General features: G+C 40.1%; 1 protein-coding gene and 1 long non-coding RNA gene across 4 annotated transcripts; both read left to right on the plus strand.

Moving 5' to 3' along the window:
• The first annotated feature begins 183 nt into the window (after window positions 1-183).
• On the plus strand, window positions 184-21,179 carry elmod1 (ELMO/CED-12 domain containing 1). 3 transcript variants are annotated; one of them, XM_026938415.3, is made up of 12 exons: window positions 184-261; window positions 755-810; window positions 7,686-7,831; window positions 7,935-7,963; window positions 8,682-8,779; window positions 9,391-9,520; window positions 10,455-10,588; window positions 11,296-11,364; window positions 14,334-14,357; window positions 14,665-14,715; window positions 17,536-17,669; window positions 18,471-21,179. In XM_026938415.3, the coding sequence occupies exons 2-12, from the start codon at window positions 794-796 to the stop codon at window positions 18,644-18,646; spliced, it is 1,008 nt and encodes a 335-aa protein (XP_026794216.1). In that variant the 5' UTR covers window positions 184-261; window positions 755-793; the 3' UTR covers window positions 18,647-21,179. The 3 variants fall into 3 exon arrangements, with proteins under 3 accessions (XP_026794216.1, XP_026794218.1, XP_026794217.1); XM_026938416.3 differs by lacking the exon at window positions 184-261 and adding an exon at window positions 281-638; XM_026938417.3 differs by lacking the exon at window positions 14,334-14,357 and having other exon boundaries at window positions 185-261.
• On the plus strand, window positions 843-3,146 carry LOC117598974 (uncharacterized). The gene is made up of 2 exons (XR_004579409.2): window positions 843-1,243; window positions 1,871-3,146. It is a non-coding gene; the product is annotated as an uncharacterized LOC117598974 (long non-coding RNA).
• Window positions 21,180-23,929: the final 2,750 nt, after the last annotated feature.

Consider the following 23,929-nt stretch of genomic DNA (forward strand, 5'->3'; position numbering starts at 1 on the left):
CCCATTCCAGGTCCAGGCTGTAACTCTACCAAATGCGGAAAAGTTCAAGGGGGCGAATACTTACGCAAGATACTATATATGATAAGGTTCACAAGATAAAATAAGCAATAAACATATATTTCTATAAGCAACAGAGCGCTCATAATGGCGGAACAGCGCCTATAGGGGGATTAGGGGCGAGTCTGTTTGCGCATGCGCGCTGCAAATCGGCCAGGGCACGCGCGTCGCATCTCATCGCATAGTAACAGGAGCATTTTCGAGGTATTATTATTCTTATTCTTATTTTCGCTCGTGCCCGCGATTTACAGCGTATGTGCCTTATTTAGACTATTTGCGCTGTTTTGGTAGACGTTGTTATTCCTTGGTTATGCGCGAGAGTGTGCGTCGTTTAATAAAATGTAAGATAATCAGCTGGAGGAGCGTCTTCATTGGGCTGAGTGATGATCAGACCTACACAGATGACATCTAAACTAAGAGAAATGTGCATGCTGTAGGCAGCTTTCAACCTCAGAGGAACTGATAAACAGTGCTTGCTAAAGGGGCACGTCTCAATCCGACCAATCGGTTCCTGGAGAGGATGCATATTACAGCATAGTCGTGACATGTAGTCTATTAACAGAGAGACAGCAACGAGGAATGTACATGTCGGATAACGTTGCATTAGCATGTAATATTGCATCTATGCATTTTTGTGCATGTTTACAGATTAGTGCTTTAATTATTTTTTTTTCCCTCCCTCGGATCTGTTGCGCAGGTGATACAGTGGATGAATCTGGGACACTAAACAGTCGCCATGAAGCATTTTCTAAGGTAAGAGACTCCATCAGTATCATCAACATCAACATCCAACCTGCTGGGTTTATTGTCCAGAGCTCCAGGGCTTCCTTTTTTCTTCATAATTACCAAATGTAATTCAGGGTTGCAATCAGGGTTACCATCATTCTGACTTGGATGTCAGCTGTATTATAGGGTTTGATGATATGGCAAAATATCATATCATATCATATCATATATCCTCCTGAGACCCAACAATTCATTTTTGTCCTCCGTGGGGGACAGGAGTCTGATACCTCTAAGTCAAGCACAATTAATGCAATCTTTTTGGGTCCTACTGTGCTGTCAAGAGGACATCCTGGGCTTTCTAGTGATGCCACAGTTGTGGGGGTGTGGCTAACAGAGCACACAGACTTTCTTTTCAAAATGGCAGCCATTGCAGCTTCCACATTTTATGGCACCAAGGGAGGTAAATGATCAATTTTTTGCAGATATTATGTTTCTCTTGCTAATAATCAAATTGTTTCTTCCACATGAGAGTCTTGACTTCAATTTAGTAAGATTTCAGAAATGTACAGTAATTTTAACCCTTTCAAAACATAACTTTTATTCAATGTCCTTTGTAGTGGACACCAGGGCTTACTAACTCCTGTTTTGAACCAATTTCCATTCTTCAGGAAGCAGAGGGCTGAGTGATGCAGAAAGGATTTTACTTAGAATTGTGGAAGGGGATTCAGATTTAGAGCTGTCAGGAGATGAGGTAGAGGAGGGCCAGACAGTACAGCAGGAAGGTGAAAGCTCAGAGGAGGACATATCATCTTTTGAGGAGCCTGAGCAGGGACAAAGTGATGACACCCGCTGTCCATTATGGATAAGAAGCAATGTGTAAGCTAGGGCTCTGAAGTATATTGGTATTACAGTGTCTAGAAAAGGAAATGAGAGCCTTTTTAGTTGAAGTTACATGCACACAAATGTACAGTACACAATCAGTTAAAAGCTTGACTTGGCAAGCTATTGACCTTGTTGATTTATATAATTAATAATACATTTGCTAAAAGTGCATTAAACTATACCTCTCCTTTCCTTATCAATTAAGTTTCAACCCTGTTGTGGAGGAGAACACTGTGCAAGACAATGCTGGCCACAACCACCAAGACTGGAGGCCCTCTGATTACTTCAAACAGTACATAGATAACCAGGTTTTTGAGAAAATGTCAGAACACACAAACCAGCGGGAGGTGCTCATCTCTGGAGGCAGCCTTAAAACCACTCCAGAGGAGCTGAAAACCTTCTTTGGCATATCTATGTACATGGCATGCCTCGGATACCCTAGGATCCGGATGTACTGGGCAGCGAAGACGAGGGTCCCAGTCATAGCCAATTCAATGAGTTGAGACAGATTCTTCAAGATTAGGCAGTCCATCAAACTCACAAATGATCTTGATGTCTCTGCAGAGGAGAAAAAGAATGATCCCCTCTGGAAGGTAAGACCTCTCTTAAACAGAGTGCAACAAGGCTGCCTCAATCTGCCAAGACCAGGGAAGGCCTGTGTAGATGAGCAGATGATACCCTTCACAGGTCGGTGTCCTGTACGGCAGTTTGTGCCAGGGAAACCAAATCCCACAGGACTGTGCTTGCCATTCCCAATGGTCTGGTGCTGGATTTTGAAGTTTACAAGGGCCGGAATACGTTCACTGACCAGCAGCTGGGAATCGAAGGGAATGCAGTCGCTCGGATGGCACAGTCTCTTCCAAGAGGAACACACCTGTACTTTGACAGATATTTCACTTCTATCAAAGTACTGGATATGTTGAAAGCAAATGGTCTCCTGGGAACAGGGACCATTATGAAAAATAGAATCCCTGCACTGTGCAAGTCAAAGATGTCAGATGACACCAAACTAAAAAAACAAGGAAAAGGTGCATCTGAAATGGTTGTCAGAAAACCATTAGAGGTTGCAGTGACGAAGTGGCAGGACAATAAGGCAATTCTGATGGCCTCCAGTGTCCATGGGATAGAGCCCCAGGACAGCTGCCTGAGATGGTCAGCAAAAGAGAAGTGCCATGTAACTGTGCCTAGACCTGCTGTTGTGGCTGAGTACAACAAAAACATGGGTGGAGTTGATTTGCGCACTAGGAGATTTAATTCCTAAAATAATGTTTTAGTGTTCATATGTGCTTCCTTCATCTAACTGTTCAGTTCATGAATCGGTTCACGTTTTGACTCAGTTCATGAAAAGAAAAGAAATTTTAACAGAAATCTGCGTGAAAATGAATACGTTACATTCATTACATTCTGTGATCAAAAAAGACCTGATGTCCACTTCAAGGGACAGATGATAAAAAATAAATAAATAAAATTTTTGAATTTTTTTTTGCTGTAACATGTTTCTTTCAACCACAATACTTAAATTATCTAAAAAATTTCTAAATATTGAAAACTTTTTTCTTCTGGGTCTCAGGAGGATATATATATATTTTGCTTCATACATCCTTTCTTGAATTTGCATGTTAATCCTGGAAAAAAGTAACAAGCAACTCTCACAATAAATGAAAACTATCTGACCACCATATGTGACATAATTTATACAGAATAGTTCTTTTTTTTAATTCAGCCCTGAGTGTGGTTAGATGTAAGCATAAAATTATATAAACTTTCATCCCAATATAAATCATATCTTTTAATTATACAGGGTGACTAAAATGTTAACACGTGACATGACAACACTATAACACTGTAGTGGAAACATAACATAATAACATAATTAGTCTATAATAATATAATTAGAAGTCAAGTCAAATCAAGTGGCTTTATTGTCATTTCAACCATATACAGCTAGTTAGTACACAGTGAAATGAAACAACGTTCCTCCAGGACCGTGGTGCTACATAAAACAAAACACAGAATTACAGTAGACATTACATATATTTTCATAAAGTGCACAGTGCAAACATGTGCAGATGGCACAAGACAGTACAAAGCTATCAAAACAAGACAGTGGGCACAGTGAGTTACAGTGCAGTGCCGACTAGCACACGGATCTAATAAAAAAGTGAATCATATGACAGTAGTGCAAAGATTGACAAAATAAGTTGCTAACACAATAACATAATATAATAACACCAGGAGATTTGGTTGCTAATCATGGGCTGGGACATGTAACATAATTGCTTCAAAGTGTATCACTAAAAATGACAACAGTACTCTAAAGAAAAGAAAGCTGTAAAGAAAAATGTTGCCAGTAAATGTTATCATGTTTAATCCCTCATATACCGATCAGCCATAACATTAAAACCCTGCCTGTGCTGCCCCCTTGTGCTGCCAAAACAGCTCTGACCCATCGAGGCATGGACTCCACAAGACCTCTGAAGGTGTGCTGTGGTATCTGGCATCAAGACGTTGGCAGCAGATCCTTTAAGTCCTGTAAGTTGCGAGGTGGTAGCTCCATGGATCGGACTTGTTTGTCCAGCACATCCCACAGATGCTCGATCGGATTAAGATCTGGGGAATTTCTGGGGAAGATCTGGAGGCCAAGTCAAGACCTTGAACTATTTGTCATGTTCCTTAAACCATTCCCGAACAATTTTTGCAGTGTGGCAGGGCGCATTATCCTTCTGAAAGAGGCCACTGCCATTATGGAATACTGTTGCCATGAAGGGGTGTATTTGGTCTGCAACAGTGTTTAGGTAGGTGGTACGTGTAAAAAGTAACATCCACATGAATGCCAGGACCCAAGGTTTCCCAGCAGAACATTGCCCAGAGCATCACACTGCCTCCGCCGGCTTCCCTTCTTCCCATAGTGCATCCTGGAGCCATCTTTTCCCCAGGGAAGCGACGCACACGCACCCGGCTGTCCACATGATGTAAAAGAAAACGTGATTCATCAGACCAGGCCACCTTCTTCCATTGCTCCATGGTCCAGTTCTGATGCTCACGTGCCCATTGTAGGTGTTTTCGTCCAACACTGGCACTCTGACTGGTCTGTGTTCTGACACCTTTCTATCATAGCCAGCATGAACTTTTCAGCAATTTGTGCTACAGTAGCTCTTCTGTGGGATCGAACCAGACAGTCTAGCCTTCACTCCCCGCGTGCATCAATGAGCCTTGGGCAGCCATGACCCTGTCAACGTTTTACCAGTTGTCCTTCCTTGGACCACTTTTGGTAGGTACTAACCACTGCATCCTGTGAACACCCCACAAGGCCTGCGTTTTGGAGATGCTCTGACCCAGTTGTCTAGCCATCACAATTTGGCCCTTGTCAAAGTCACTCAGCTCTTATATTTGCCCATTTTTCCTGCTTCCAACACAGGAAAGCTGACTGTTCACTTTCTGCCTGCTATATCCCACCCCTTGATCAGTGCCATTGTAATGAGATAATCAGTGTTATTGACTTATACATTTGGTGGTCAGGAGTATAACAACCACAATCAGATCAGTGTAAATTAATACCTTATGCCTATAATCTCATGTACTATTATGATTATTATTTCATCATTTATTGTTAGCAACATTTATTCTTATGTTTATTATTAGATAAATTTAGATGTTTATGGAATAGGTTTTTTAACTGAAATAAAAGGATTGCTTTAATAAACATTTTATCAAATGCTTTTGTTAGGATTTTTGACTCTTTCAAATTTATTTGCAGTTATGTCCCATGAGCCATAGTTCTCAGCATCAACAGTAGGACTCAAACAGGTTTCATCATAGCATAGATTGGTAGATTAGCACAGCATGGTAGATTTTAGACTCTTTTAGATAGGTTGATGCACTTTTACACTGTATTTATTAACATTAATAGCACATTTAAAAAGTTTGGTTTTTACAAGACTGCAGTATATTACTGTAAAATGTACCACTGTAATTTTCCTAGCATGCTGTCATTGGCATGGCAACAGGGCTATAACATAAACGATAACAGAAACTAACTTTTTTGTGGACGTTCAACAACATTAAATGTTAAATGGATAAAAAGTACTTTGATAAATAAAATGTAATAAAAATGTAAACTGGTGTGGTATAAGAGGAATAAACCACTTGGGGATGTTCTGTTAAAGGAAAATAAGGACGTTAATTTTAAAGGAGCTTGAGAAACGCTTTAAATGTACACCACATGCACCTTCCCTAAATATAGAAAAGATGTATCCTTGAGAGTACCATCGCAATGACAAGTAACAGTATAATTTAGTAACTCTTTTTTTCTGAGATTGTAGTATAATTGTAAAAGGGATGAAAAGGATAGGCAAATAGTGAGATGGATTACAAACTGATTCCTTATGAAATGTGATCATTTGAGATTATTATACTTCCTTTCTCAGTGCAAACTTCCTTGATGTCCTGTGACCCATTTTCAGTGGTGCTTCTTCTCAGCCTTACTGCAAATTTTCATAATTAGTTTGGCTGGTCTATGGCCCACTTACCTCTGTGTCCCAGATGAGCCTCTGAAGTCATGCTTTACAACCAGAAGCCATATTTCCAAAATTGAGATGGAACAACCAAAATGTGGTGTTCTACATTGTGCTTCTTTTAAAATGTCTTGGGTAGCATTGACAGAATACTCCAATGACTCTAGGACTTCTCAGTTATCCTCATGTGAAAATTCTTTATTCTATGAGAAAATATCCAGGTGATATCCAGATTATGCTTTGTTCGACTAAAGGTTGTAATGACCTCGTAGGTCGTAGGTCATTAATGACCTACGACTAGGAAAACCCAACCAAAAAAAATAAAAATCCCCGTCAAGTCAGAATTCCTACTCTGGAAATTTGGATGGTCTCAACTCGAATTCAGCAAATGGTGTCTGTTTTCTATTGCTGCTGGCTTGACCTTGGTCTGAAATCAACGCCTGTGTGCTGCACTTGATGAGAGTTACACTCGCGTATGAAAACAATTCTGAAGCATGTCATGTGTGTGTGTGTGTGTGTGTGTGTGTGTGGGCAGTGGTGTAACCAGCAATTACTTTAGGTGGGATGAGGAAATATAAATAAAACCATGATTGTTTTCCTGATGTGTCCAATTAAACTGGTAAGTGTGATGCGCTCATGGATTTCAGGCGGATGTCAGACAGCAGTAGGAGTGGTGATGACACTAAGCTGTTATTTAATGCATAATCTATAGTCAAACAATCTTTCCATATTAATAACAATACCATGACAATAACAATGCATTTATGACAGTTCCATTGAAAATGATGTTCCACTGAAAATGATTAAAATAATGTTAATAATAGGGAGCAATTACACCTTATATTATAAATCCTGGTCTACTTTTCTTTTGCAGTAAACTCCAGCTCTCAGGCTACTTCACCAGCTCTCACCCCCGTATCTCTGTACTTATAGTGTAGTTATCTGCCTAGTAGCTTCCAAATAGAAAAAGGAAAAATGCATCATCCCAATTGGCTAATCTTGTTTCTCATTCACCAGTAAAATTGTGATTAAACAAAGGAGTGTATTCATAAAAAACTGTTATTATAATCAGTATAATGAATGTTATTACCTAATAGTGCATCTCAGTTAATACTTTGTTAGCTCCTCTTTTTCCTAGAAACATCCTATTCTAATTTCAGAGCCTATAGATTATTGGTGTTAGTTGATAGAATATGTTAAATATGAAAAAAATGATAGACACAACAATGGTTTGATTTGTTGTCATTACAAAGTAAATGCATTACAATATAAAATGGAATATTTTCTATCAATATCAATACTGATCTCTTGTATCAATAACAATATCAATATATTGTATCGTGGCTTTAGTGTATTGTCTCATGCCTGCTATCTTTCTTAGCATGACTCTTGGTATGACTCCGCCCCCTAGGGCCGGCCTCTTTGATGAAAACAAGGTTAAAACGAGGACTCTCTCTCTCTGTCTCTCTCTCTCTCTCTCTCTCTCTCTCACTCACACCATCGCAGGGTGCTGACCCAGTTCCTGGTGTTTCTGTACTGCAAATGTTTGTGGCGAGGTTTGAAGTTTATCTTCAGGAAGGTGACGGGACGATGTGAGCTGCAGCGGATCTGCTACAACAACAAGCCTGGTGCTCGCCGGACCCTCAAGATCGGTAACAAATCAAACTACAGCCACAGTCATGTGTCACATTAAGTTGTGGAACCATAAAACTACAGGTGAAGAGCATATTCTAAAATTTCCTATATTTTTTGTAGAATCCTCTCTCAAATGTTCTAAAAGTGAGGTGAGTACAGAAGGTTTTGGAACTTCAAACTGTCTCACATCGTAAAATATTAAAAATGTTTGTATGGTACCAATGTTGAAGAGTACATTTGTTACACAGATCTAGTTTGAATAATGAAAAAAATGTTACAAATAATGAAATAAAACATTTCTCAACACCAGATAAACTCTCATTTCAGACTGATCTGAGATCAGATTGTATGGGTGGGTGTGGCCTAATATTATCATGCTTGATTGGCATTGATTTATCCCGCTTGGCCATTCAAACAGAACTAAACATAACCACACAAGCAGCAAAAATACACCAACCCCCCATTATAGAGTTAACACAGTGGGCTGCGTTAGCTAGGTTAACCTTTGTCCGCTAGCTAGCTTACACTTATTAGCTTTCACATGCCAGGACTTCACTCAAGCTAAACTCTGCCCAGTTTTTTGCCTAAAAAGAAGAATTTCTGTATTTATAGGAAATATTGTGGGCTACAAATTTTTACTCAGCTTTCTTTTTTCAAACCCTTCAAACATATTACCAGATGTAAATGTTGACTACTGAGTGGAAGGTTGTGAGTTCATATCCCAGGACCACCAAGCTGCCACTGCTGGGCCCTTGAGCAAGACCCTTAACCCTCAGTTGTATAAATTAGATAACTGTAAGTCACTCTGGATAAGGGAGTCTGCCAAATGCCATAAATGTAAATTTTTTTTGCGCTCTGCCTCATCAGCTTCTGCAGAATGCTCTCAGTGTTCACCCAGATGCTGTTGAGAAGACCATAGATGACATCATGGCCCTGAAAAAGATCAACCCAGACACAAATCCACAGTAAGAGCACAGAACTCTAAAGCCTGGTACAGAGGTAGAGGGTTGGTGGTCGTAAATCAAGCAAAAAAATGTAAATAACAAACAGAGATACTGACAAAAAAAAAAGAAAAGCAAGATGGCTAGAGTAGACTCCAAATCAGGAAGACAATCCAAAGTTCAGAAATGCATTCTAGAAGAAGGCAAGACTTCGCAATGAGGTGTTATTGCTATTAATGTCTATTCTAATCACTGAAGTGTGATAGCAAAACATAAATAGCTCACAAGTCTATAGAGTTAGCTACTATCAGTCTATTACATTTATTAAAAATAAGTATCTAAAACAATTTAGCTGCTGGTACACAGAGAGGTTAGCATTTAGCATTACAGGAGCTTACATACATTGCTCATATAACCTGAATTGTTATGTAGTTAGCTCAACACTGTAATTTGGATGGACTTCTCCAGCATTCTTTTAAGGTCGGTGGGTTTTTTAGGATGTCAGTGAGGACCAGCTTGGCCACTGCACTGTTTCTACAGTATATATGCTATAAGATAGAAGGTTAAGGCTTTAGTACTGTTTGTACCCCGACATTACAGCTTCATCATGCTAATGTGGCTGTGTTTTCCTCCAGGCTGGCCATCTCTCTGCAAGCGAGCCTCTTCCAGATTGTGGGCTACAGGAACCTGGTGCTGGAGGTGGAGAAGCTGCGCAGGGAGCCATACGACTGCGAAAATCCAGATCATGAAGAGATGCTTATGAAGGTATCAATACACAATACATTTACAAAAATTCAGCACAAAAATTGCAAACTTAATAAGAAATGATAAATATTGTATCTGCCTCTGTTAAAAAGGTTTCACTAGGGCTGATTCAGTATTTTTTTTATTATATTCATGTATTCGAAAGGCGGAAAAAATCCACAATTGAATTTACAGCATAAGAAATTATGTTATGCTTCATTTCTGATTTTTTTTCGGTGGAACGACTTGTTGCTTGAGTTCTGAATGTAATTAATTTTTTACTTAAACAATGCTATAGCTATTGGTAAAATAGTGCATTGTGTACACTGCTAAAATGATCCCAGGCAAAGAAACCTTGAATATTTAATATAGAGATTTTGATGTAACAAATAATCAGTTACTAAGCCTATTTCAATACCTTCAACACTTTTTCCTCATTTTAAGCTTGAAATTGTATTACTCAGATATTTTTAAAGAAATAAATTAACCATCAATAGAACAATTGTAGTATTTAAATGAGTAAGACCACCTAGGGTTAATAATGTTATATTTGTTTTTATTGTCTCCGTGACAAATGTTAGACAATTGCTCAGTGCTATTCAGTATTCAATATTTCCACTTGCTAATATGCCATTTTTTTGCAGTGTAGGTTCTATGACCTGTGTAATGAGCATATATAGTGAATAGGAAGCCTATGATAAGCAGCTTTACTGTAAACTGGTGGATTAAGTAGAAATGATTCTTCCTGCATAAGGACGAGTTCAAGATGATGGAAGAAATGTAAAATCTAGCTCTATTACTTATGAGATACGAACATCTAGTGTAGCTGCTGTTAATGTTCAGTATTATTCAAATATGTCTGCATACTACATTTTATGTAATTAAGATTTGAACATACTCGGTACCTTTGGGCCTTTCTAAAGTTGCCTGTGTGTGTGTTTTCTCTCTTGTGTAGCTGTGGAAAACGCTCCGTCCTGATTCTGCTCTTACTGGACGCATCTCTAAGCAGTGGTGTGAAATTGGCTTCCAAGGCAGCGACCCCAAAACTGACTTTAGAGGCATGGGGTTATTGGGTTTGCACAACCTACTGTGAGTATATACTTTTTTCACAGGAGGAGATTTTTTTTTTTTGATGCAATATGTATGTTTGCATGTGTTTCTGTGGTAGCTGTGCTAGTCGAGCAGGTACAGGAAAGCTGGCACTAACATAGCAATGCACATGACATAGTGTGCTAATATAAGCTTGAATTATTGTAGCAGCAGTGATTGGACAATAAAAACTCTGTATAATTAAGATTAAACACTGCTGTACAGTATAATGACGTCTTGGTGTTGAGGTACTTACAGATATGTTTTTCAGGCAGAGCAGAGAGATTAAGGTCAGCACTGTAGCAACACTAAAGGGTCAAAAATTAAACAGAGCTCATACATCAATGTGAGCCCTGAGCTGTTAAACTCACTTGTATGTTATTCAGGTGATTTTATTTCAATATCTCGGGTGTGTAGGATGACGGATTAATTCATTGTGTTACACAAAAACATAAAACGTTCTAGCTTAACTGAAACTGCTTCTTGGAAAAAACAAAGGCAATGCTAAATTAGTTTGTGTATTTGTCAGTAAATGCCTTTCTCCAGTGCGCTTTTCATTGCTCTGCTTCTCTGTCACTTGTGCACAGTGTACACAGAAATATTGCTGTAATTAGCTGTGGCGGCACCACTGCAATTACGCTTCATCATTTATAATGCAGTTTAATCAGAGGTTGTGTGCCTTTGTCCTGTTTCATTTGTTCTAATAGGTACTTTGCAGAGCACGACAAGGCCGCTGCTCTCCAAGTGCTGCACGACTCTCTGCAGCCCAAACACAGGTCAGATCCTCCTCTCTGTTGCCTGCCTTAGCCTGCTGTCTGCACTGTATGCATGTCTTTTGTCTTTAATTTTGTACTTTTTTATTACTTTTATGACGTATAACGATACATAAGCAGAAGAGAATGACATACCTAAAATGTCCTGTTCAGTTAAGAAGCAGTTTATATTTTTAAAACCCCTGCTGCCTGCAGGATGGATTGCAGTTAATAGATTGAAAAGCCTTTCTTTTCCCCCAAACTGGGGGAAAACTAAATATGTGAGTAGGATGTTAAGGAAAAAGAACAGCTCTATTCCAGCAAGAGTGAAATTACTTTACGGGCCATAAAGAAAAGTCCCAAATGAAGAAATAAGACACCACAGCAGTGCTGCTGTTTATATTTTTTTCTAATGTATCTTTGAAATTATATGATTATTACAGGTATATTAACACATTTTAAATGTCACAAAAGGCAACCTTAACTTTTTGTCCAATCGAGCAAGAGGACAAAGAAACAGCTGTTCAGTTTGTAGCTGTCAATATTCAATATTCATGAGACAGCTGCATTAAAACAATTTAAAACTGTGTTTTGGCAGAAAAAAGAAGGGGCGTGGCATCTGTGACTGTAAGTCTCAGTGAACAAGGAGTGGCCTCTGTGCCTGTAAGTCTCGGTATAGGAGGTGTGGCCTCTACGCCTGTAAGTCTCGGTATAGGAGGTGTGGCCTCTACGCCTGTAAGTCTCAGTGAAGGAGGCGTGGCCTCTGTGCCTGTACGTCTCGGTATAGGAGGTGTGGCCTCTACGCCTGTAAGTCTCAGTGAAGGAGGCGTGGCCTCTGTACCTGTAAGTCTCAGTGAAGGAGGCGTGGCCTCTGCGCCTGTAAGTCTCTGTGAAAGAGGTGTGGCCTCTGTACCTGTAAGTCTCAGTGAAGGAGGCGTGGCCTCTGCGCCTGTAAGTCTCAGTGAAAGAGGCGTGGCCTCTGCGCCTGTAAGTCTCTGTGAAGGAGGCGTGGCCTCTGTGCCTGTACGTCTCAGTGAAGGAGGTGCGGCCTCTGCGCCTGTAAGTCTCAGTGAAGGAGGAGTGGCCTCTGCACCTGTAAGTCTCTGTGAAGGAGGCGTGGCCTCTGTGCCTGTACATCTCAGTGAAGGAGGCGTGGTCTCTGAGCCTGTAAGTCTCAGCGAAGGAGGCGTGCCCTCTTGCCTGTAAGTCTAAGTGAAGGAGGAGTGGCCTCTGCACCTGTAAATCTCAGTGAAGGAGGCGTGGCCTCTGCTCCTGTAAGTCACAGTGAAGGAGGCGTGACCTCTGTACCTGTAAGTCTCTGTGAAGGAGGCGTGGCCTCTGCGCCTGTAAGTCTCTGTGAAGGAGGCGTGGTCTCTGAGCCTGTAAGTCTCAGCGAAGGAGGCGTGGCCTCTGCACCTGTAAGTCTCAGTGAAGGAGGCGTGGCCCCTGCACCTGTAAGTCTCTGTGAAGGAGGAGTGGCCTCTGTGCCTGTACATCTCAGTGAAGGAGGCGTGGTCTCTGAGCCTGTAAGTCTCAGCGAAGGAGGCGTGCCCTCTTGCCTGTAAGTCTAAGTGAAGGAGGAGTGGCCTCTGCACCTGTAAATCTCAGTGAAGGAGGCGTGGCCTCTGCTCCTGTAAGTCACAGTGAAGGAGGCGTGACCTCTGTACCTGTAAGTCTCTGTGAAGGAGGCGTGGCCTCTGCGCCTGTAAGTCTCTGTGAAGGAGGCGTGGTCTCTGAGCCTGTAAGTCTCAGCGAAGGAGGCGTGGCCCCTGCACCTGTAAGTCTCAGTGAAGCAGGCGTGGCCTCTGCATCTGTAAGTCTCTGTGAAGGAGGCGTGGTCTCTGAGCCTGTAAGTCTCAGTGAAGGAGGCGTGGTCTCTGCGCCTGTAAGTCTCAGTGAAAGAGGTGTGGTCTCTGAGCCTGTAAGTCTCAGTGAAGGAGGCGTGTCCTCTGCGCCTGTAAGTCTCAGTGAAGGAGGCGTGTCCTCTGCTCCTGTAAGTCTCAGTATAGGAGGCGTGGCCTCTGTGCCTGTAAGTCTCAGTGAAGGAGGCGTGTCCTCTGCGCCTGTAAGTCTCAGTATAGGAGGCGTGTCCTCTGCGCCTGTAAGTCTCAGTATAGGAGGTGTGATTGTGAGTCCAGGCTTACATTAGTTCACTGTTGTTAGTAACTAATTAATAGTAGTTATTAAATAAATTACATTTAGATTTAGAGTTATTCAAATAAATTCAAAAATAGAAAATGAAAGAATTTATTGAAAGTCCAATATATTAAGCTCTTTAGTCAAGTATGAAATATGCACTATATGACTAAAAGTTTGTAGACACCTGACCATTACACACATATGTGGTTCTTCCCCAAACTGTTGCCACAAAGTTGGAAGCACACAATTGTATAGAATGTCTCTGTATGCTGTAGCATTACAATTTCCCTTCACTGGAACTAAGTGGCCCAATCCTGTTCCGGCATGACAATGCCCCTGTGCACAAGCCCTGTCCATGAAGAGGTCCATAAAGACATGGTTCGGCAAGGTTGGAGTGGAAGAAGACGAGTGGTCTGCACAGAGCCCTGACCTCAACCCCACTGAACACCTTTGGGATGAACCGGAATGCCAGGCCTTCTCATTTGACATCAGTAAAATTCCCACAGCCACATTCCAAAATCTAGTGGAATTTCCAGAAGAATGGAGGTTCAAAAAGCATATGGGTGTGATGGTCAGGTGTCCACAAACTTTTGGCCATATAATGTACAAAAAAGGACCTTTTGTATTTAGAAACATGCCCAAGTCCATCAGCAGTTTTATGTTGCAGACATTGTCCATGCATCACGCTTTGTTTTTGCAGAAACGTCTCAGTCTGCTGATGAATACGCACAGCTGTGGATGAGATTTGACAGGTTTAGCATGCTATGTCACCACGCATCACACATATCAACACCTTCCTTTTCTGTTTTTCTTGTTCATTTTTTTTGTTGTTCTCATCGCTTTGTCATGGGCAGGAACATTTCCAAAGAGGAAGCCAGGTACTCCATCTTTTCTCTCTCAGTAAGAACTCCATTTGATCATTTTTATATTAAACGAAATCTTACTGTAACTCTTTTCTTCTCTATCTCTTAATCTCACCTTCACCGTAAACACAAAGGCATTATGCTCCATTGTAGCAGTGGTTAGTAGCAGTGAATGCTTTCTCTTTTTGCCTGTTTCATTCTTGTGCTGTGTGTGTTGCTCTGTATTTGGATGAATTCTGTTGTGTGTTTGTGAAGGATATCTTGAAGGATATGGCCTTGTGAACATGCTTGAGTCCTGTTTATCATTTCTGTTTGCCCACAGTAAGATGAGCAAAGCTGAGTGGGAGAAGCAGAAATTCGACAAAGCTATCGGGTGAGTGCAACTTGTCAGTGCAACATTGTGGGCCAAAATGTAACATTTTGCACGAGTTGTGCTTTGCTGTAAATCCTGCAGTCTGTTAGCATTCTGTCTCCAGCCTCGAGGCTTTGTGTGAGGATTTAAAGTGCGGCACTGCAGCCTGTCATCAGCTTTCAGCATGCATTAGCACTCGTGTGCACCGTGGAGGCTGTGCAGCACACATCCAACAAAGACACGCACACACACACACACACACATGCACATGCACATACACATACATAGACACCATGTTGGCAGCTATTTTCAAGAAAAAAGCATGCTCAAAAAGTTGTTAAAATCGCCGTATGACATCACAGACAAATTTGCATATTCATTAAAATGTATAATCATTTGCATATCAAAACATGCTGCATGAAGTAGGAAGAATTTTTTTTTTTTTTTTTTTATCAGAATAGAAAATAATAGATTTATTTCTTATAGAACGAGGAAGTATTTCGTCATGGCACCACAAATGTACAATCTACCTATTTTAAAAACTGTATAATTTTGATCAAGAATGCATACGGAATGAAGCAGTGGTATGAGTAGTCCAGGAATAGACATGAAGGAAAAAAGAAGAGAGTTTAAAATGTAGAACAAAAAAAGTGTGATCAAACAATGGTGATCAGTGATTAGTCAATGGGGACAATGTTGACTGGGTAAGTGCAACTCAATCAGGCTTTGCACACTGGTGGTGAGACAACTGAACCTGCTCTCTTGTATAACTTGTGTAACCAGCAGCTGTAATGTGAGCTAGAGAGCCTTATCGAGTGCAGGACAGTTGCTAACATCTGCTGAAAAAGTTGCTAGATTTGTCACCTGGCTCTTTTTCAAAATAAAGTTGCTAAAGGGGTATAAACATTCACCAAATCTAAAGACCGTCATTCATCATGCAAAACTGCAGAGCAGTGAACAACTTGGGTCTTTTAGCTGAACATCGTAGGCTGACTTGCATATGCACTATATGACCAAAATATGTAGACACCTGACCATCACATCCATATGTGCTTTTTTGAACATCTCATCCCAGATTTAGTCCCCCTTTTCTGTTATAATAACCTCCAGTCTTCTGAGAAGGTTTTTCACTAGATTTTGGAGCGTAGCTGTGGGAGTTTGCTGATTCAGATAAAAGAGCATTATTGAGGTCAGGCACAGAGATTGGGAAAGGAGGCCTGGGGCACGTTCGTGTTCCAGTTCATCCCAAAGGTGTTGTGGGGTTGTGGTCAGGGCTCTGTGCAGGCCACTAGAGTTCTTCTGCATCAACATTTGCAACCCATGTCTTCATGGACCTCACATTGTCATTCTGGAACATGTTTGGGCCTCTTAGTTCCAGTGAGGGAAATTGTAATGCTACAGCATTTTGGTAGATGTAGACAATGTCATTACTCTTGCGGTGTAATTTAATCAAAATACGTCCTTAAAACATCCAAGAATTCATTCATCTTCAGTAAGCATTTATCCTGGTCAGAGATGTGCTGATGTTTGATATTGCCTTTATTGCTTAAATCAAATAAAATTTTTTTCTCTATCTGTCCAAACAACACCAATGTTCTCTTTGGCTGTGTTTATGTTTAGATATACACTGCATGGCCAAAATTATGTGGACACCTGACCATCACACCCATATGTCGGCCTTCCCCAAACTGCTGGAAGCACACAATTGTCTAAAAGGTATTTGTATGCTGTACCATTACAGCTTCCCTTCACTGGAACTAAGGGGCCCAAATCTGTTCCAGCATGACAGTGTTCCTGTGCACAAAGTGAGGTCCATGAAGATATGGTTTGCAAAGGTTGGAGTGGAAGAACTTGAGTGTCCTGCACAGATCCCTGACCTCAACCCCACTGAAAACACTCCAAAAGGCTCCAAGCCTTCTCACTTGACATCAGTGCCCAAACTCACTAATGCTCTTGTGGCTGAATGGGCAAATCTCCACAGCCATGCTCCAAATTGTAGTGGAAAGGCTTCCCAAAAGAGTTTAGGCTATTATAAGGCAAAGGGGGGACCAACTCAATGTTGGAATGGGTCTGGTGATCAGGTGTCCACATACTTTTGTCCATATAGTGTAGTATAGACATGTGACTTGCACCCCCCTATGTCATCATTTATTCATAAAACCCATTCTCACTGGTAGAATATTACAAATTTTGTCCAGTTTAGGATAAAATGGCAATGAGCCATTTGGCAAGAGAGAGAGAGTCAACTCTTACTGATGAGCTGAGCCAAATAATCACTTACTGAAAAAAGCTAGATTCCCCAGAATTGAGAGGACACCAGCGCCAAAGAACAAATCTCCAATACCACCTGCAAAGACTACATTATCTGCCAAATATGAAAGCATATCAAACTTATATATAGGATTAAAAGCTCATCCCAAGCTCATATAATTTTTCTCTGCTATTATTGCTGCATGTATTACACTGATGTTGACTCATTGATTTGGCTCTTTTACCAAATCACATATGTGAAGTTACATTTCATGTGACCTTGGGAAATGCCATTTTCCCCCCTTTTTTAAATAAAAAAAAATCCTGTGATGGTCTCAATGAAAATGTATCAATATTATATATTCATGATTCTGTAACAGACAGTGAAAACATACTCAATAAATCCAGTGAATCTTATGAACATCTGAGTTGATTGGCACAACATAAAGCATGCATGAGTCCTCACCCTGTTAGATCAGTGAGCCGTAGTGAGATAAGTAAACTAGCTCTATAGGTAGCAATTAGCAATTAGTAGCAAGTGAAAATGAGGTCCTAATACAAAAAAGCTGAGTTTGATGTATTGTAATGCAGATACTCCTTTGCCATTGTCGGCATCAACATCACGGACCTGGCCTACTCCCTGCTGGTGAGCGGAGCTCTGAAGACTCATCTGTACAATGTGGCACCTGAGATGCCCAGCCTGATGCACTTCCAGCAGACCTTCTGTACGTCTCAAAATTCACTCTACACTGGATTGAGAGGTTTTAGTCTTTGTGAAGCCTGCTCAAATCCATTTAGACTGACAGTTATGAGCATTTATGAGAGGAAACATACCCATGCATCAATAAGAACAAAGCCCAATTTGATCACAAAGTCAGTATTTGACATGTTCTATGAGGGTTAAACTGTAAGTTAATAATAAAATTGCTTCTCTTGAAGTAAATAAGACAAAAAAACAAAACAAAACAAAACAAAACATGCTTATCACATAACACAGATACCACAAAATGTAAACTCCTCCATCCTAAGGACCTTTCCATGTCCAAAAACTTAGTTTCACCATTACCGCTGTTACAAAGCACTGCCACTGGAGACTTCTTTCATAAAAAGGTTAAACAAAAGTCTTAAGAGAAAACGTCACCATATCTACGATTACACACTCCGTTAATTTTACACTGAGTGTTTACACTGAGGTCCCTGTATGAGTTGCTTTATATCAATGAGCTTGTTCTTATATCTTGTTTCTGCAGTAACAGCTTACATATGGACTTGTATGGCAGATATTCCATACAAGTTTCATTTGCTCTACAACTGATAATAAATAAATTAATAAACTGTTTTGTTAAATTTAACAAAATAGATAATTGTTGATATAATGAGGTTTTCTGTAATGACACATTTATATATCATTTATGGAAGGAGTCTCCAGTGTCAGCGCTCTGTAACAATTAGTAAGTTTTCCCGTACAGGAAAATCGTCACGACAGAGGACATTTAGCTTATTGCTGTTTTTTTCTCTCTCTTCAGGTTATCTGATGCAGGAGTTCCACCGGTTCTGGATCGAGGAGGACCCATGTGACATCATGGAGTTCAACCGAGTGCGCACCAAGTTCCAGAAGCGCGTCCTGAAGCAGCTGAAAAATCCCGACATGGCACTGTGTCCTCATTTCACCGCCTCCGACCTTCACCTGGTCAACCTGTAGCTCCTCACCTCATCCCTCACCTCTGTCCTCCTACCATTCTTCACTATGTCTAAGCTTTCTGTCCTCACTGCCGATTGGATGGAGTTGTTTTGGTTTGCACACATGAACACACACACACACACACACACACACAGACAAGTCAGTATTTATGGCCGCGCTGCTCTCTATATCAGACATGTAGTAAGCTCCCATCACCAGCATCACTGAAGACCACAGTGATTGTACACATGCACAACATTATCTCTACTGAATTTAACACACCCTCATCCACTTGCAATTCAGACCTGCGTAATGCTGCGAAGTCATAAATAAAAGTGTTTAAAATCTGATTGGATAATGTGAACATAGGCTGCCTATAATGCTGATGGAGCTTCAGCCAAAGGAGTGCAGTGAGGGGAAGTCAGTGAGGGCTTGTTAAAACAGTATTGGAACACAGCCTGTTGCAGAGACATTTATTTCCTTTGCACCGGACACAGCATTGACACTAGTTTTTTTAATATTTGGTTTTAAAGGAAAAATCCACCCTGAATGACTTGCATATTAATCTTTATGATTAATGGGATCTTTCATGGCATCCAAGATTTATTTTAGGAGGAAAATTATGAATTGGCTTTTTTAGTCTAAACTTCTTCCATTGACATGTTGGTCTATTTTCACTTTGGTTAATGGTTTCCTACATTACCCACAATGCCGTTCGACTGCATGCTCATAGTGGTGCAGTGGGATTTGGTGGGATTTAGCCCATGCTTCATCTCTACCTAAAGAGAGCGACGCAGTAGCGCTTTAGTCCTTTTGTCTAATTTACTTTGAACAGTATTATACAGTAGTTTTATTTACAGCAGTAGTCGATCCTATTAGGGAGTAGTTGTAAATGTTAACTTATAACTTATTCCTACATTAAAACAATTTCACTTAGTGCAACTCTATTATTTTTTGTAGTTCATAAACTTGAATGTAGTGGCCATTTTCATTCAAACTAGACTATAATAGAGCTTATGTTTCTCAGCGGCATCATGGTCATCATCTTGTAGCTTGCTAACTAGAAGAGACGAGTCTCTGCTGTATCTCATCGCAACTGTGTTGTGTAGCTGCATTGCATCCTGGAACTTTGAGTCCAGTGTTTGCACCAGTGTCTCAGCTACTTCTATGTTGGGTTTCTCATTAATAGGATCACTGGGAAATGGTGAGTGAGAAAAGAAGCTCTTGCTCTTTTGGTTTTAGGATCCAAGAGCAAAATCTGAACATTATCCCTAGTTCAGTTTATTTCTCCTGTTAAACATTACCATGACACTAACTGCCAACCTCTCAAGGGATTAAAGAAAATACAGCAACAACCAACAGATTAGCAGCAGAATCACTAAACACGTCACAGATGTGTTGCAGGGTGGACTTTTCCTTCCCAATCAGATATTCAGTGTTGTGTGAGTTACAGAGCTCCCTATTGACCAGTAGGTGGAGCTTTTACTCCAAGACCAGTGTGACACAGGACAAGGAATGTGATGTGATTTCAGAGAAGGAAAGAAAGCATGCTTATTTAGGACAAATGAATAGAAGCAGTAGGGCACATTCAGCCATTTACAGTGAAATTAGTGTGAGTTGCTCTTATATATCTCACCATTTGTGATTTTCACATTTTTACAACAAATATTAACCAGAGAAGATTTTGCTGCCAAGAGGTGTCGATTAAAAACTTGCCAAAATGGTTATAGTGAACATTTTGTGAACATCATTGTACACGATTCATGAAGCTTTGGTGTTGATGTAAAGTCATGGAATGTTCCAGTTTTTTTTTTTTTCTTTTTCTAGCCACCAAAGCAATAAGTGACATTTGGGAGAGTCTCTATCTATCTATCTATCTATCTATCTATCTATCTATCTATCTATCAATCTAATCATTTGCCCAGTCGTAGTATTTACTCTGCTACTGTTGTACACTAATAAGCATAAGCATCTAGTTACTATTTATATATTCTTTCTATGCTACTTTATCGTGATCATGCTTCTTTCTCTGTCTGGACCCTAAAGCTAGACAGTCACAGGGTTTGCATGGTGACTTAGATTTGCCTAAGAGTTTTTAGTTTCTTTCTTACTTTCTTTTTCTTTCTTTCTTTCTTTTGCACTGCTCTGTCACTCATAACTAATCTGAGTTGCTTACAATGTGAATGTCTACTTTTTTAGCAGTGTTCAGCCTTTTTAATTCAGGAGTAATGCATTATGTGGTGTTTTTAAGCTACAGTCAACTGTATAAGTACTGAACATCATTAAAGGTTTATAAACTGTAAGGAATTAGAAGCACTTGCTATACATATTGCTTAAGATGAATTAGATTTGATCCTGATAATGAAAGGTCATCTGTGTGCATGGCTGAATATTCATGTCTCTGTCTTTCTCTCTCATTGGTTTATTGGATCAGAGGAAGCTCATTAGTGGCCAAAAGCTTATGTCATGAGATTAACTTGTGCAGTGTGAAGGGTGCTTTTAAAAACCATTATCAAAGCTATATATATGTGTAATAAAAAATGATATGGAAGGATTGTGGCCCTTTTGTACCTTATCTTCATCATATAATCAACACACTGACTCAAGACTTTCAGATACTACTTAAGTAATAGAGATGGCATAATTATTTTATTTTAACCCCTACATCTTCATCTTATGTCAGCATCAGTTAGTAAATACAGTGAACTAAACATAAACATATACAGTTACAAACATAACTCATGGGTATTTAAGGGGTTAAAGTTCATTTAGAATATTATTTAAATCAAATTTGCCTGTTTCTATTTCCTGCACAAGTACTCTGTCTGGTGAATATGTGATGATTTAAAATAGTACCTTGATAAACAACCATGCCTTGGATGAGGTGTGATTTTACAGGGAAATAATCAACGACGTAGTGGTGTGACCAGAGTAACTTGCCAGCCTGCAGTTTATTATTTTCAGTATTATCAGTACATCCTGAAGTATTTTATTCCTCTTACACTATAGCAATTTGCCAACGATTAAAATTTGTAATTCGTTAAAGAACGACACATTACTTTTTTTAAAATCCATTTACATTAAGTTACATTAAATGGTGTGGAATGTCCACAAAACATTAAATAATAACATTGTTATTTCCTGTTATCACTTACGTTATGGCAGCTATAACCAGTTGTCTTCTTTCATCTTTTTTTCTCTCTCTTGAAATTAATAATTAAAAAAAGTACTTCTTGTCTGTCCTCTGTCCTGAATACTTTCCCATGGTTGAAGACTTACTGAATGTTACAAAGCATTAACACTAGAGACTACTTTCATAAATGCTAAATGTCTCCTTACAGAAAACTTCACCATATCAACAATTACGCACATTTTAAAATACTAGCTAACTAACCAGTTGGTTATTTTACAGCTGGAAAGATCAGGATTTGCTTTACTGGAGTTAACCATTCATCCAGTGTCAATGTTATAAAGCCTGTTCACATTAAAAGGAAGATTAAACAGGTTCTCATTTTATTTTTGGGGTATTTTTACATAATTGTACTGTTTTGTGTTTAGACCCCTTAAAATGTCCTCGGCCGCCCGATTTCCATGTTATCCTGAGCACACCTGCTTGAGATAACAAATAGACAGTTCAGCCTTGTTGGATTAGGGCTGGAACTGAATTCTAGGGAAGGCTGATCTTCGTGAAAGAGGGTTGGTGGTCATTGATCTAACCCAGAACTCTTCAGTGTTATCTGCAAAGCGTTATTGCACATGTTGGTTTTTATTCCAACCACACAGGCGCTCCAACTGATTCCAGTTATTTAATCAGTTAATCTTGGCATTCGAGAGGTTGTTAGCTGTGGCTTCTGTTTGGCTGGAATGAAAAGCTGCAGCCACACTGGCCTTTTGCAGATAAAAGCTTTTTTTTTTTTTTTTTTTTTTTTTTGCATGTCTTTTCAAAAAGATCTTTTTCGCGATGGGTGACCCCACTGATTTGCACAGGTTTTAGTGCAGTTTACCAGTTGCTCACACTAGGGGGCAGCATCGCAGCACACCTTGCTTCTGGAGACTTTTATTAAGAGCTACTTCAACATTATGAACACTTCATATCTATATATACGTTATATTTTACATCCCCATAATCGTCACTACAACAACAGTTTTGACTGAACATTCATATTTACATACAATAGAAATATCTTAGCTTTGTCCTATCCGTACAATGAATCGGTCATACATCCACAGGCAGCCTGCCTAGACACACAGGTGCTAATGGTACCTGACAGCTGATCTGACATCGGACACACTGTATCACATGCACGGTCCCGGTTTTCAATGCACGGTCCTTATTGTGGTGCAAACGGATGACAGTGCTTAGCATAATGTCCAAACACCTCACGACAGGGGTGTCAGGAAGCATTAAGTATGCTTAAAGTGTGACAACAAGGCAGAGGAACGTATGGCAGACAGATTAACCAAATGCCAATTACACCCCTGTGCCTCCTGCCGCTTCATCAGCGAGTCTCGACTGTACGATCTGCAAGAATGTTAATGAATATGACCTAGCTGGAATGAATGGATGAAAACAGCACGCTGTATGCGGTTGCAGGAGAAACTCTGTGCTGACAGAGTTACTGAGCATAATAAAAGATGAGTTGGGTTTCTTTGGCACCTTATCGTGAGTAACTTTAGGGAGCTAATTAATATTCCTGTAGCCTACTGTGACCGCTGGCCAAAATTCACACTAGTACTAGTGCTATCCGTTATGCCCACGTGGAGAATGAGACATCAGAAATTGCTCTCCATTCAACCCTGTTCGAGCTTTTCTCTCCAAGGCCACATCTCTCAAACTCTATCAGAGTATTTCTACTTTCAGGATTTCTTTTGTCCTTGTGGGTTCAAAGTTAAGACTGCCTTGTGATGTTATCAACTGTCATACCAAATCCAGCTCCATTTCTGCCTTAGGAGCTATTGGAACCATACTGAGTATGATAAATAGTAAAAGAACATGTGGTTTTCTGTGTAGATCGCTATATGGACTTGGCACCACATAAAGTGTGGATTTGGCGAGATAATCAACATTCCTAGAGCCTACTTTGACCGCTCGCAAATATTTATTCTTATATGAACATCTTCTCCGTCTGTTGCCCCATGTGGAGAATAAACCATCTGCAATCATTCTCCACTAAACCCTCTTTGGACCCTTTCTCTCCACGCTCTTCCATTCTTTACAATTCTTGAGTGTTCTCACTCTATGAGTGAAGGCCTGCCTTGTGATGTTATCAGCTGCTATACCCAATCCACCTCTATACCTGCCTT

The sequence above is a fragment of the Pangasianodon hypophthalmus genome, chromosome 15 (assembly GCF_027358585.1).
Source record: "Pangasianodon hypophthalmus isolate fPanHyp1 chromosome 15, fPanHyp1.pri, whole genome shotgun sequence".
In the NCBI taxonomy this organism is placed as follows: Eukaryota; Metazoa; Chordata; class Actinopteri; order Siluriformes; family Pangasiidae; genus Pangasianodon; species Pangasianodon hypophthalmus.

Bases quoted from the DNA above. Each gene is read 5' to 3' on its own strand.
- elmod1 (XM_026938415.3), top strand. The intron at 7,964-8,681 runs GTGAGTACAGAA...CTGCCTCATCAG, and splicing joins TCAAATGTTCTAAAAGTGAG to CTTCTGCAGAATGCTCTCAG. The intron at 9,521-10,454 runs GTATCAATACAC...TCTCTTGTGTAG, and splicing joins ATGAAGAGATGCTTATGAAG to CTGTGGAAAACGCTCCGTCC.